This window comes from Pelobates fuscus, chromosome 5, assembly GCF_036172605.1.
Source record: "Pelobates fuscus isolate aPelFus1 chromosome 5, aPelFus1.pri, whole genome shotgun sequence".
In the NCBI taxonomy this organism is placed as follows: Eukaryota; Metazoa; Chordata; class Amphibia; order Anura; family Pelobatidae; genus Pelobates; species Pelobates fuscus.
In genome coordinates, this window is record NC_086321.1 from 350,649,181 (window position 1) to 350,665,027 (window position 15,847).

At 36.5% G+C, this 15,847-nt stretch overlaps 1 protein-coding gene across 6 annotated transcripts in view; it reads left to right on the forward strand.

The window, feature by feature from the left end:
* The window catches only part of TCF3 (transcription factor 3), an 81,155-nt gene that overhangs the window by 35,361 nt on the left and 29,947 nt on the right, over positions 1–15,847 (forward strand). For all 6 annotated transcript variants that reach the window (XM_063455897.1, XM_063455898.1, XM_063455901.1 and 3 more), the window contains 7 exons: positions 5,098–5,171; positions 5,448–5,544; positions 5,680–5,741; positions 6,791–6,917; positions 7,086–7,135; positions 11,160–11,262; positions 14,450–14,589. In XM_063455897.1, the coding sequence (XP_063311967.1) occupies positions 5,098–5,171; positions 5,448–5,544; positions 5,680–5,741; positions 6,791–6,917; positions 7,086–7,135; positions 11,160–11,262; positions 14,450–14,589 (653 nt within the window). The remainder of the gene's footprint in view (positions 1–5,097; positions 5,172–5,447; positions 5,545–5,679; positions 5,742–6,790; positions 6,918–7,085; positions 7,136–11,159; positions 11,263–14,449; positions 14,590–15,847) is intronic.

Below are 15,847 nucleotides of genomic sequence, written 5' to 3' on the forward strand. Positions count from 1 at the left end.
TCCAGGCTGCCTTTTGAATTTAATTCACACAAATATCGGAATTTAGTGAACCCTGCAAGAGAGCCAAAGATGCACACGTGGGTGGATGGTAGCTCTGGTGATTGCTGCATGTTGTTCAGTTAATTGAACCACGCTATATGAAAACTGATGACATCCCCAATATGTCTGCTATGCATTTTTAAAGGTCTATTCATTCTGTACAGTGGTTTTAAGAATAAGTTCAGATGCCCTTATACCAGAATGAGAGGCTCCTTATTGGTTAAAAAAAAATCTACGTCTGCAGTAACAGAGCTGAACTGTCACTTTTGTGCCATTTCCTTGTCTCCCTCCCCCCCACCACCACCACTTTCTGGGTAACAGCCTCCCTATGATGTCTCTGATACACTCATGCACTCTTGGGCATCTATGGAAAAATTCCATAGAAGCATGTGTGTGTCATAGGCACCGCTCTGCAGGGGTTAACTAATTTGCATGCTTTGCCTGGTGTGGCTGGCAAAGTAGTTAATTAAGATGCAAAGTAATCTAGAATGAATTTAAACATAAAATATATAACTAGCTAGCTTTTACTTTGCTATTCAATTGCAATAAAATTTCAGTGACCGTTCTTTAAAAAATGCTATAGAAACTTACCATTTAAAGGTGTTTTGTGTGTGTGCATTTTAAAAACTTGGAGGTCAATTTTATTTGTATGGTTTCTCTTTAACTCTAAGACTTCTGTCTTAAAGGATTAGAGATTACATCCAACTTCTTACCTCCCAGAATCCTTTTTAACCATTTTTGTTCAATTTGTAGTTTAAACTGCAGTGGTAATCTAATAGAAAATCAGTGTGCACACTCTTTGTGTACGTGTGTTCATACATACTGCTCCTTTAACAAAGGTAATGGGTTAAAAATAGTATTTATTTTTTACTCCGGTCATACCACGCTGACCTCTTTTTCCAACAAGGTTTCCTGAAGTGTTGGCATCTTTTCCCATTTTAATAAACCTTGTATTCTTGTGGTACACATGCTGCCTGCATTACCCTGCAGAAGCAGCTGGAAAATAAAAAATGTGAAGAAACCGCCATTTTTGTATCCTACATAAACCTTCATATCGTTCTGTATTGCTTATAGATGGATGCCCACATAACCTAAAATTTCTGTAATGAGTGCTAAATTCCAGATTCTGTCTAGATTTATTTTGTCTAAACGTGGTGTGTAAAAATACTTAGAGCATATCCATTTTTATTTTAAATATCAGTGTTACAAGCCATGGTAATGTTAAATATGGTAAGAGGGTTCACAAGGAAAAAATTAAAGTAGGTGGGGGAAGCGGCACTTCAAAACAGGTAAGGTTATTTATAAATCGATATTTACTGTAATTTTACTGCCCCAATATTTTAGTTAGCCCAGATTGTGTGAGAAATTTACACATAGATGGCTGTGGAATAATCTCTTAATGAGACTCAATGGATCTTGCCCATGTAATAAATTAAATGGTCAAAGTTCTCCATGTTTGTTTCTCTTAATTATTGCACTTTATGACAAATATATATTTTGCAAACCAAACAAATGTACAAATGTTGGGAGGTACACTGTAAAGAAATTATGGAGTTCTATAAATGACCGGTTATTTGCACTGGGCCTTCAAATGGGCGATAATGCCTTCTTATCATATTTGCATTATAACTGACTAACCTGGGAATGATTTAAGTTGAAGTGAATTGCAATTGAAAATATTTTGAGTTGGAGATTTTTTTATATTTATTTTTTTATTCTACCTCTCAGTTTTACAGTATATCAAAGCAGTTGTGATGCAATAATTTGACTCTTCGAGAGGTTTAGCTGCAGGTTAATTTGTAGATGTTATTCTGAGATATTCTGAATTTGGCTTGTTGTTTACCCATCCCCCATGCAACATTCACCCATTCCTGATAGTTATATTCCCAGGGCATTAGAAAGCCATAGACTTTTTAAATCATAAAACTCCTTTTGTGTTCTTTTGGTCTCTGCTGTGAAGTAATCAGCCTAATGAATATGTATGTGTTTGTGGTGGGGGGGGGGGGGGGGGGGAGGAGGAGAAGAGAATCGTTCATGGGAACTGAAAACCCCTTATTTTGTATTGGGCCATCCACAGTAAAATTTATTGTGAAATTGGTTTCACTGGGTGTTAATAACTGAAATTAAGAAAAAACAATGTATAATAGAAATCAGGCTTTTTTTTTACTTCAGCTAACCTCCATAGTTAAATGCTATCATATATTCATTCAAATGTGCTGCCTGCACAAAATTTCACTCACAACAGTAAGAATACATGCTTGCATTACTAACACTATAGTGATCCTTCAAATCTAGCTAATGCTGTAGCCTTAATATATCTTTTATTTATACACATCTCTCCCCCCCTCCCCCCCACCACCCCCCCCCCCCCCCCCATTGTGAGGGTTTGAAAGGTGAGTTTTTACTTTCCTTTTCAGCCTTTGCAGTCTCCGTCCTGCTACACCACCTCCTTGGCTCAGATCATTATGATTGATGATCTCCGTCAATCCAAGTTAAGTTTGGGAGGGTAGTGTGCATGTGCGGCAAAATGCTGGGCTGCGCCAATCAGGCGCTCTCTAGGAGAGTCATTGGTCTATGACGAAGTTTACATCTGTTAACACACCTGCACTTCCGCAGCTCTAACAAACGTTTCTACAAAAGTTCATTGCATAGGTAAAACTACAGGGCCACTGCACCCAGACCACTCCATTGAGATGAAACGGTCTAGATGCCTTTTAGTGCTCATTTTAATTTCAACGGTGGAACACACCTACAAAAAAGTATTTAACTGTAAGAAATATCTGCACTAAATGTGTCGAATCTATAAAAATAGAACAAGGGCTAAATATCTTGACAAATGTCAAAGGTATGTAGAGTGGCATTGTCTGTCTTACATTTATTTTTGCTATGTATTTCAGTATTCTAAAAGTTTGTTGTGGTATGTGTGGTTTGTTTTTCATTTGTATCTATCTATTTATCTGTCTATCTACATATTAAATCCATGTAAAGCAAGCACTGCAATCTCCTTTTGGAAATGCAATTGTGATTAGAAAACAAACTGTTCTAAAACAGGCCAGCCTATCATCTCTTGGGAATGTGAATTCACAGAGCAGTTGTGTGCAAGGCATGAAAATATTTATTCTGTTGTTCATGTTCAATATATGCTTGCATACAGAGGCTTTCTACTTTGCCAGCTGATAATCAACTAGTGCTATAACCTTTTGTAGTTTGTGTTTTGATGATATAATTAAATATAAATATATATAATATTTTTTTTTTTCCCTAAATATATAAAATACTGTACATCTCCCGCCTTGGAGTATAAGAATGTAACCTTGGTGTCTGAGATGTATAGAATGATGCCCATAGAATTTTCTACTGACCGTTTCGGCCATACACCATTATCTGTCAATCTTGGACCACAAATATATCTGGCTCTTCTCCACATCTGAACTGCTCAGTAATCAACATTTTTATTTTCTCACTCTCTTTCCGTTGATTAGAAAACAAAATGTAAAGGAGACAGGATGAATATTCATGAGCTGCAGAGATTAATATGCATAATTATGCAAATTAGGCAGCAATTAAACCACCAATCCTCCAGGGTGGAAGGGGAGGGGGGGGAGAATCACAGGCACAAAAGACACTGGGGTTGCAGACTGTAAATTTTTTTTTTTTTTTTTTCTTTTTCTCAATGTTTCTGGTTAAATGAGCAGTATAAAATGAACATGCTTTAAAGGGGGTTTGTGCATGTGTATATATGTACCAGGTGTTTTTATCCCATAAGTAGAGAAAGGCATAAGTGCGGAGCAGTTCATATCTGTGCCTGAATATCCAAATGAACGTTTCAATCCATTGCTTGATTAGAGTTGCTGGGAAGTGGAGTGAATGTTGACCACTAGAATATCCCAAATATGGACTGAAATATATTGGCAATCCTTATGTCCGTTGCTTCATATATACCTACATACAGGTTTAAATGCATTTGCGAAGTGTGCTCTACACTACAATATTCTATGGACAGCGGCATCATGTGGGTTCTATGTATATAAAGCAGTGATTAAGTGCTTGAATACTACAGCTCTAAACTGAATCTTTTCAGCAAATATGATACTTGTATACAGAGGGAGAAAAGGTAATCTAAAAAGGCACAGAAAAGGTTTTTTTTTTTTTATAATAAAAAAGGAGTCTTAACTGTTTAGGTATTAAGCTAGGTATTAGCTAGGCACTATGTGGTTTAAGTCTGTTTTATATTGTGAGCAAACCAAGTAAAAAAGCCCTTTTAGTTTTAAGCAAATCTAACCGTGGAAATGTTAATTCGGCCCTGCAATATATTGTACTTTTTGTGAGCTCCATCCTACTTAAAAGCTTCTTTTTTTTTTTTCATTTTGCAGTGAAATACTTTACTATTTGCTTACATTTCCGTTGAATGTTGGACATATTAACTAATGGGCAAAAGTGTGCAAAAAGCCCAGACAGGTGTGTGTGCTAAGGTGTGAAGTATCTAGATTGCGAGCTGTTGGCTTTTACAGGGAGACATTAGTTGTGAGATGTTTCCAGGAATGGCTGTTTTCCTAGACGTCTGTTTTAAAGGAAGATGCACACATACCCGAGCAGTTGTTCCCCTGAGGGTCAGTAGCCAAGGCTGGTTACCTGCACCTGAGCACTACATTCCCTTGTCAAATTAAACTCTAGGTACAAAGCAGCTCTGTTATCTTATTTGTGAGCAAAGTGGTAATTTCCTTCAACACGATTTGTCTGGTGGTAACATTTGTACAAGCATGCCAAGTAATTTAATAGAAGTGAAGTTGTGTGCATGTATCACCTATTTTAATGATTACTATTTAGGTTATTACCGAATGTGGCATCTGATGACTGTGTTTTTTTTTTGTTTGTTTGTTTTTTAAGTGGTTTGTTTTTTTGTTTTTTTTTGTTCCCTTTCAAATACATTTTGTTTATGGAGTACTCCATATTATCCATTAATAAGCCACAATAATGCAGAATAATATAACGTGCTCTAACAACTGAAATCTGAATTGGCAACTGATGTTTAGTATTTTTTCTTTTTTTCTTTATTAGGGATTGAGGAAAGGACGAGTTCTGGTTCATGGGGCACAGGAGACCACAACGGATCCACGTTTGACCAAGGAAGGGTGAGAAGTACTGAACTATTCTAGAAAGTAGGGATGGACGAATATTGTTTGGGAAAGGCATGTGTTTTTATTTTCATTCCCGGGAGAACAAAGAACATTAGTGACAAGAAAACTAATGTAGATAAAATAGTTTGCTTAATAAAAGGAATATGTGATACATTTAATCTATTGGTTTTAATGACCATGTTTGGTGGGTCCTCATCTCTAACATGGCCACAATTTCACTCTTTCATTTGCCATTCTCAATTTTTGTTTTCTTTTCCCTCTACTCCATAGGGATATGGCGATGGGACACACTATGGGGAACACAGAGACCTTCCATCACACGAAGGGAATATGTCCTCTTCTCCATTTCTGGCATCCGGACTTGTGGGTAAGCATTCTTGAGGGTGATGGGCTAAATTTAGAGTTTACTTCACCACCAACAGTTAAGATGTCGATTACCCCATTTGGGAAAATCATGCTTTAAATTTTTGTTGCACTGTTAATTTCGTAAACTTTCTAACAGGTAAAAATGATCGGCCACCCTATTCATTTGGACGAGACAGTGGGATGCCCACAATGAACCAGGTAAAACATTGTAAAAATTCTTCCAACTAAATTTAATCTAAGAGTGCTTTTTTTTTTTTTTTTTTGACAATTGTTCATCCATTACAAACTGGGTGCATTTTTAATAAAACTAAATGCCTAACTCAAGGAAAGAGGTTTAAAGTGTGAATATCATAGTCCCTTTTATAATGTCCGCATGGGGATTTTATAAGCTTTTGTTGATTTGGTTATCATTTCTTAAAATGTCTGTAGTGAATGCTTAAGTATGTAGGTGCTGTGTATCTTCAGTGGAAGATATTTATTTCTTTTGTTTTATGGTGCCAAGTAGTCATGTACTTTGTGTGCACAGAAGAACAAGATTTGTGCCAACGTGGAATAGCAGGGATTTTTGTAATGAGCCGTCTAGAGATGTGTTCTTAGCTTATTTTGAAACAAAGTTGATGATTCAGCAAGAACAGGTTTAGGAGTCACAACTCCCTTCCTCCTGGCAGAGTTTTGGCAGAATTTAGTCAATTGTGTGCGCATTTTGTCACAAACCATCTATTATTTAATAAAAAAAAAAAAAAAAAAATACAAAGTGTATTTATTTATTATTATTATTTTGATGTATGTTTTAAGCTGCAGTTTCATAGTAAGCAAAGCAGACCTCTTATGTGTATATATTGAAATGTCGTTTTTTTTATTATTATTATAATGTCTAGTAGCTCCCACTCCATTTCTCAAGGTCTGTATTTGTGAAGCTGATGGAGGGAGGAAGCAGTTTCCTGTTTTAGATTAAACAACCTTGTTATAATCACATATGTAGGGCACAGTGGGATCAGTGGCCTTGGAACCAAAACGAGCATTTCATGCCATCTGCAAACATTTGTAGTTTGAATGCAACAGTGTTTTAACGTTCCCTTACCCACACACCATTTAATGCAGAAATCCATGTGGTGTCAGGAAGAGAAATAACATGTGTTACAGAGAATGTGGTGACATTTTGAGGCTTGGTGTTCTCATACATTTATTTTATATTTTGCCACCAGTAAAATGTATAACATTGTTTTATATGTCTGTCTGCATTTCAGGCAGGATTTCTGCCCGGAGAGATAGGCATGAACAGTCCCAGTGCCCTCTCCCCTAGTGCTGTTAAAGGTGGTTCTCAGTATTACTCGTATACCAATAACTCACGACGCCGGCCTGGAGACAGCGTAGGTAAGTTGTTCCCGGCCTCTTTTACTCCATTTCTGGAGCCATGTGGGATTGGATGACCAGTGGAATTCAATGCTGAAGTCAGCACTTGTTTCTGTATGTCAAAATAAATTATCACTTTTTTGCCAGTTAACTTCTCATGGTGAAACTATAGTCCTTTTTCTTTTTCAGATACGCAACCTAAAAAAGTACGTAAGGTGCCCCCAGGACTTCCTACTTCAGTAAGTGCTACTCTGATTTTTTTAATTTTGTTCTTACATGTCACTTTTGTTGATAAAACACCTATCCCAAAATATAGTTTATTAAGGGGGCAGTCATGCTAAAGTAAAATAAATTATGAATCAAAATAAATGTAATAATGGAAATCTGCGAAGTAACTAGTCATTTGAAGGAAAGGGTCTTTATTCAGGATTATAGAGTATTACTTCACAGAGTAACCCTGCTTATTCCTCTGTATGTATACATTTTTTGTGTTACATGTACTGTAATTAAGATAGCAGTGTTACATTTTGTCAACGTAAGCACTCCCCATTACAAGACTGATTATTGAAACCTACTAGAGTAGAAGTCAGAAAAGTTACCATTCTGTTTTTGTTTGAAATATTTAAAATCATGTCCTTTTTAGAGTGTATTTTTTTTTGTATGGATGCTTATGTAACTCTTATTAATATAGTTTGATTTAGTTTTATGTTGGTGCCCATATCCCCTCCACTCAAATTATATTGTTGCATATTAAACATGAACTGGCGGGGAGAAAAAAAAAAATCACATGGTACTAGAAACCCTAAAGTTTCTTTTCTGATATTGATGATATTGAAGCATTGAGGTGAGGGGTGCTGTGGGGTAAATATAAAACACATCTCTGCACTATTTCTGTGGTCCAGGCACGAACATTGCATGCTTTTGCCATTCCGTTCGAATATTAACAAAACAAGGTTTCTTCCTGTCAGGGGCTGCCAGAGATTTCTGGGACATGTAGTCTTCTATCCGTTGGGGGAGGCAACATCGAACCATCCTCCTCATAATTTTTATGTGCTAACATAGCAAATTAAGCTTAGATTTAAAAAAAAAAAGAATGTGGGGGAGGAAGCATTAGATATGGTATATTTTCACCTTAAATTTACACATTTGGATCCTGAAAAAAATGCAATGATGATATTCTGTGGGGAACACAATAGCATTTTACATATGACAACACTGTTTTAATTAAATGCCCTGCTCTCTCCCCATTACAAATTAAATGCCCTGCTCTCTCCCAATTACAAATACAAATTATCATTTTTTATTTTTTTCAAATATAGTTTACAGTGCTAGCAGACTAATGGTCCCATCTAGAAAATGTTTTTGTTTTGTTCCTTTTGAACAATGGTTAGCTTTATCCGCATATCTCCAGTGATGATATCTAATGATTTCTACAGAAAGCAAAATATTTTTTAAGTTTTATCTGGAACCTGTCTGTAATCGTCATGGCTTTACAGGACTTTTTTTTTTTTTTTTTTTTTTTCATTGTGTGTTTTTAGTAATAAATTAATGAAACCTTAAAATTGTAGACTACTAACTGAAATAGATTTTTAAACTGTCATTTACATTTCACTCTCCTGTCCCTACAATAAAGAGCTCACATTTGAGTAGGTTCTATAACCATATTTAAAAAAAGCACAGTGCATTTAACCATATTAACAGACATGTAAATGACTAGCAGCCAAATGTGTTTATTTTTAGCAAGTTTCCTTGAAAACAGGTAGACGGAATTGTAAGTGCTTCAAAGGGAGGGGGAGAGGAATGCAATGTTTCTATATAATTTAGTGCCATGCAATAATAGCTTAAGCACATACAGTAACACACAGCAGTGTGTCATGATTCCTTCTCCTCACCCCTCCCCTAAAGCTTCACCACCCCCTCTCTCCCAGCCAGACAGAGCAAAGGAAATGACTTCACTCTCCTGGAGGGGGTGAACAGCCCACCTCCCCTTTCAACAGTAATAGGGGGTTGGGAATGTGAGGAGGGGGTCTGTGTGATTTACAGCTTCCTGAGTAACTGTTAACTACTTCATTCCTTCTCCGTATCCCAATAATACACGGAAAGGTTAGATGATTCAGATAGAAAGAAAAGAAAAAAGTGAATATGTATTTAATTACATTAGGCAATGAGTTCAGTGTTTATGTAAATGATTACATTTTATTATGTCCTGGTCAGTGTGTATATTTTCTATATCCATGATATTTAAAATAATTTATGCTTACAGGCAAAGCTTGTAATTTCTTATCTTCCTGACTCACTGACTGTAAATACTAGTAATCTATTCTTCAAACCATATTCAGAATAACAGCCATTCGGCTATGTGAACCGTGAATGTTCTATATGGTATAGCTCTTCTTAATGTAACTTTAAATGCTGTTATAAATGCAGTTCCTTGCATTTAAATTGGTGTAGTTATATTTTTTTGGCACGTCGTTAATTACAAAATCAGCTGACCGTATCATATAAGTCATTGTAAACACAATGTATTTCTCAGTCCTCTATAAATCTAATCTACACTGATTTTTGTCCTATGAAAATATATGGTACAGGAAAATAGTTCATATTTCCTTAAATATAATTTACACAATTTGATAAATTAGCAGTATACTACTCATACCGTGCACCATGTTTAAATAACTGCAGAATTCTAATCTGCTTTATCTATGTAGTTTGGCTGGTGGAGGTCATGGGGATATTGCAGTCGCCATATATAAAGTCTTCTTGCATGCCTAAAATATATGTTTTACAAGAGAGGAATTGCAAGCTGGAAGAAACCGGGGGAATCCGTGTTTAACTTACTCATACATGTTGGATTCATTAACTCTTTCCAGGTGTTAGTGCACTAGGACAAAATCAGGCAATGGGTTAAGACCAGCGCCATGAAACATGAGCCCTGTATCTGGGACAGGAGCTGGAAGTCTCTAGGGAGGGAGGGAGGGAGGAGCTGAATTCCTCAATGCCAAGGGATGCCTGCTCCATACATCATAGCCTAATATACTTAATCTGCTTTAAATTCTCAACATTTGGTTTTAAAAAAAATGTTTATTTGCTTCTCTTGCACCTCGCTGCACCTATAGTTATTTTGATCGTTTAGCATAGTTTGCTTTTATGATGTTTATTCTTGTCAGTCTGGACTCCCACACTGATAAATTATGAGGGCCATTCTAAGACCAGCACTGTTAAAATAAATTGCACAGTTTCTCCTCCCAGTCCAATTTTTCCCAGTTTTTGTGCTAGTTTTTTGGCCAGGCTATTTTTGCAGCTGACGTTTGGCACGGAGGTATTCGTAGTTTGATATCAAAACTGCCAGCAAATGTGCTTGACTGGAGAGCTTACTCTACCTACCTCTACATAAACTATACAAAGGGGCTATATGATAGTCTCATACTGTAATCAAAATACATAACTGGAAATTTTGTCACACAAACTAGAACTATTCTTCCAGATCTGTCTCTTAATACCCCCTCTTCCAAGGCCGTCCCCCTGTCATATCCCCCCTCCTTTTTCTTATAGACGCCCCCTCTCTGCTCCCAGCTGCCCGCAGTACTGGAACATTGCCAAGATATGGCAGATGGTGCTGGGGGTCTGTGCCCCTCCTCCCCTCTCTATAATCAAATTATAGGAATCCAGCATTTTAATGTTCTATGTATTTTGGGATTCTAAGAGTGTTGCATCTTCTTTTAACCCCTACATCAACTCACTAATGCAGGGAAAAGTGGGCTTAACTACTAAACCTAGGGTTTTTGATGTAAAACATAGGGTTTTTGAAAAAAGGAACTTCAAAATGTTTTGCTTCAGCTTTACAAATTCCATATTTTCACATATTACGGATTTAAATATCTGAGTCCATCACCAATTAGCTTATTGCAGTTCTCAGCCTATTTATCTTTCCATTATTTTATCTAGTACATTGTATGTTCACACCTACAAAGTGTTTTGTTTTTTTTGTTCTTTCTTGTCCTCCTATTTTCTCATTTCTGTTGTTCAGTTATTTGATGAATCTGTGACTGTCTCTATCCTCATTGCTTGTAACTCTTTGGCACTTGTCCCAGAGATGTAACTGGCTCAAAATTAATTTACAGCCCCCCTCCTTCCCTCTTCTCTGCTTCTCTAGTTGTTACTGAATATGTTTGTAATTGGAGATTTCTGTGGGTCTTAATTTCTGTGCTCCCGTACACAAGAATCTGTTTTGGGATATCTTACATTATCATTCTATTTCTGCAGGTGTACCCCGCTAACTCAGGTGATGAATACAGTGGGGACCGGGGAAGTTATCCTTCCACAAAGCCCTCTAACGCCATTTACCCTGGGGCTTTCTACATGACGGGTCAGTTCACCAGAATCAAGGAAGACTGTGTTTTAGAAAAATATGGCATTCTCTGTATAAAGCAACAGTAATCACCAGGATGTATTATTAGAAATCACATAGGCTGAAAAACTTGCATCCATCAGATTCTGCCTTTCTAACATCTGTTTTTGCTGTGCAAGGAAAAAAAACAACCCAGTTTAAAGCCCTTTCCAATTTTGCAACAAACAAGGAAAACATTCCTTCTTGACCCCAGAAGGGAAGTCCGATTTATCTCCTTGGTTTTAGATACCCCACTAATTAAAAATATCCCTAAATATTATGTTTTTGCAAGGATTCACCCAGTTGCTGTTTAAATATCTGTACATACTCTGATAAAACCACCTCTTCAGGAATTCTACATCCTTATTGCATTTAAAATAATAACAATAAAAAAAAACCTTTCCCTTGCCTTATATGAAATCTCCTTTTTTCCAGTCTAAATGTGTGACCTTGTGTCCTATGTATAGTCCTATCTTTGAGTACATTTCCAGGCAATGGTTTGTATTGACCCCAAATATATTTGTAATGCTATCAAATCCCCTCTAAGATGCTGTTTTCACTTAACTAAAGATATTTAAATTTTAACATTTCGTCATAACAGAAATGCTTTATTACTTTTAGTAATTTTGTAGCATGCCTTGGCATTTTTGCTACTGCTATAATATCTTTCTTTAGAACAGGTGCCCAAAATTGCACAGGATGTTTGAGGTGTGGTCTTACTATTGATTTATAAATAGACAAAATTTAATTTTTATTCCGAGAAATAATGCCCATTTTTAAACATGACAATACCTTACTGACCGTAGCAACTTCTCATTGACATTGCACATTGTTGCCTAGTTTGTGGTCTATAACCATTCCCAAATCCTTTTCGTATGTTATCCCTAATTCACTAATGTTTGGGATGTAAGTTGCTTGTGCATTCTTTATCCCAAAGTGCATAACTTTGCATTTATCAACATTAAGTTCCATCTGTCATTTGAGTGCCAAGTCCCCACATTTATCTAAATAAATCTGCAGCAAATTAATAACCTGCTCACATTGTATTAAAACGCTGAAAACATAACTTTCAATGCCTATTTCAAGATCATTTTATAAATGTTAAATCAAATCGGTCCCAGAACAGAACCCTAAGGGACATCATTTACCACTTGTAGTCCAGCTTTAAAATTTACCATTGACAAAATCTCTATGTACTCTATCTGTAAGCCAATGTTCTACCCAAGAACAAGATTTGTTTTTTTGTTTTTTTATGTGGAGTAATTTCTTTTAATTTGAGATGAACCAAAGGTTAGACGACCCACCCTCCCAAGACATATTTCCTTCTCACACTAAACAAATCCACTCTTTATATTACACGGTTTGTCATATCCCAAAATAGGCCTAAACCGTAAACCTCATGGCTCAAAATTTCTAAAACCCATTGTCAAGTGAAAATTCAGCCCTCGCAAGTAGTTCACCCCCTGGTAACCGTCTCATGGACCCTCCAGATTTGCAGTGCAAAGTCACTTTTAAGGCCTGGTTAGTATTTTAGGACTTGTACATTTAAGCCTTATAGGCAACCATGTGGGAAATTACTGTGGAAGGGGACAAATGGCAGTGACCTCTTTACCCCACACTGATTTCTTCCCTTCCAAGTCCTAGTGACAAACATTTTGCTCTTTAACCCCTTAAGGACCAAACTTCCTGGAATAAAAGGGAATCATGACATGTCATGTGTCCTTAAGGGGTTAAAGGAGTCTGCTTCCATGTAGATCTGTGCATTTTCCAGGTGCATAAATCCAATAACTGCTTCCTCATGTTAATGTAAGTAAGGTGCATCCAGATGATGATGATGGTGGAGCAATGTGGTCCTATGCCCAGTTAATTTCTTCAGTAAGAACTCTCACCATTCCATACACACACAGCGCCATGAGAGCAATGACACTGTGTGCTGGAAACAATAGAAATAGCTTAACAGGGAGAATTGGTCATGCAAATCCTATGTCAAACATTTAGGTGAAGGGTTTTACTTCTACAATAGACCTATACAATATACATTTCAACCAGGAAACATCTGAATTATGCAAGGTTTACGCAAGATAGAATTAAAATAATAATACAGTCAATGTCTTCAGTAAATGCAGATCTTTGATTAAACCTTACTGATGAAACTGTATATCTGCATTAAAGTTTTATACATGCCTAGTACGTGCTAGAATTTTCTTATTTTTAGTCAATTTTCTGTAAACCGTTTGCCTGTGTTTGTATAGCAGGGTAGAATACATATAACTATACATAGAAATACACACCTCTTGATTCCATACCCCTCTCTTCATAGGTACTAGCCTTAATCTTGATTTGATTAAACATTTGTTTGTAATTAAGGCTGCATATATGATTTTATTTTTTAAAGTATTGTAACAGATTTTTTTTTGTGTGTGTTAGGGTGTTTTGTATGCACATTGACATTTTCTCTACTCCGTTCCCTTGACTTGGATATTAGCTGGCAGTAAAAATTACGTAAAAAGTACATTTTGTGTTAATCAAATCCGTTATGTACTACCATGTTTATATACAATTGAGTTAAAATGCTGAGAGGCCAGTCTACAAGATTCTTTCCATCAACCCTCATGAGTAACTCATACATGTAAAATAGCAGTCTATTTTATTGATGAATTTTCTTTTTTCCCTTTCTCCGTTGGGACCAATCTAAATATCCATCCTATACACCATATATCTGCTTCAGTAATGCTCCCATAATGCCATGCAAAATAAGCAAGTAAACACCACAGCATTATCCATTTTTACATTTTCTGGCTATGTTTCCCTTAGTAACAGCCTGCTATTTTACGCATAATAATGGGACAGCTTTTTCTGTCTTTTGGGACTTGTAAGTGTAATACGCTCTTTGCCATTTTTATCAAACATTCATTAGAAATGTATTGGAGTGCATATGTCTATATGTAAATTGGTTATGTCTACAAAACCTTGTAATTCATGATTCCAACCTAGAATTTAACTTGTAATTCTAAAATGTCTGGATTCCACCCCTTCCTGAGTTTCCAGTAGACTGGAGAACTGTATATTCTAAATCCAGTAGGCCGCTTCAATTATTGCCCTTTTTTAACTTTTACTTTATTTTGTTTTTACCTGTGATTTTAAACATGTTCTGTTACTTCCTCAGATGGACTTCACGGTTCCTCTGATATATGGGCTTCCTCAGGAGGTATTGGACAAGGAAGCTATGGGTCTTTACTGGGTGGTTCTCAGCCTTCCATCACCCAGCCTTCAGGGTTTAACAGTCTGCACCCTCATGAACGAATGGTGAGTATTTAAAACACAGCAAAATACTTCATTGTATTGTAATGTTATTTCACTACCAAAGAAAAATGAACAAGGAAAAACAGACCCTCTATTGCTGATGCAGTAGTTTTACATTTGATGACATTTGTAGGCTGCTATTGCTCAGAGCAGGTTAACATGGTGCTCTCAGCCAATCATCGCTGCCCAGGGTTGGACAGGCTAGTGTAGATGTGAACGTCGCATTAGCTGGGCTTTTTGCACTGTGAAAGCCTTGTTTTTTGTTGTTTTTTTGTAGTGTTGACCTTGTCTTCGAGGTAAACATTTGTAATTCTAGAAATTCACAAATTCTCCATTATTGACACTTTTTAAAGTTTTGTTGTGTTGCAGTCTCCTTAAGCCCTAGTGTTAAATTTCTGCACACGCCAGAGGACACCTGGGGCTCCTGGTAGTCAGCTAGGGCCATTTTTAGTCGCCCCAGACTCTGTACAGTGCTTGAAGCTCACATTGTATTACTATACAGTGATTTGAAGGACTGTACACATTCATAAACCTGCGACTGAGCAATCACACTTATCTAATCTTAGTGTAATTCTGAATTAAGTCTGGTTCACAAAGTGTAGTTCTGAAATACTCCAGTAGATGGTGGCAAAATACCATTATCTACTGTTAAATAGTAAAACCCATTTATAATAGCAAAATTGAAGTGTAGCCGTGGGTTACCTTAGGGTTAGGGTGGGGTTATGGTAGGGTTAGATTTAGGGATAATGGTATTACAGTTAGGGGTAGCTGTAGGTTTCGGGTAAGGTATGGGTTAATGTTGATTTTAGGGTTAAAGATTGTGTGAGGTTAAGGGTAAGATTAGGATAGGCTTAGTGTTAGTGTTGGTATAGTTTTAGTGTACAAGTTGGTATAGGGTTAGCATTAACTATCAAAATTTTATTTAGATTTTGAACATATTGGGCATTTAACAATCCAATCGGAACGGATATATGAATCAATTTGGAGTTATTTTAATTTGTTGCATTGTATGTGTAAACCTTATTATAAGCAAATGGAAAATAATCTTGTACTCTATATAGTAGAAATACTTGCCCGGTGCTTGTCAAGCAAAATGTAGAAAAATTTGAAAATGATAGCACTCTCAGGACTCCAACTTAAGATTTAACTTTTAATAGTTTACAAAATAAAAAAATCGACGTTTCAGTCTGCTATTTACAGACTTTCATCAGGACTAATACATGCAGGACTGATACACACATATATACAGATATGAGAACAA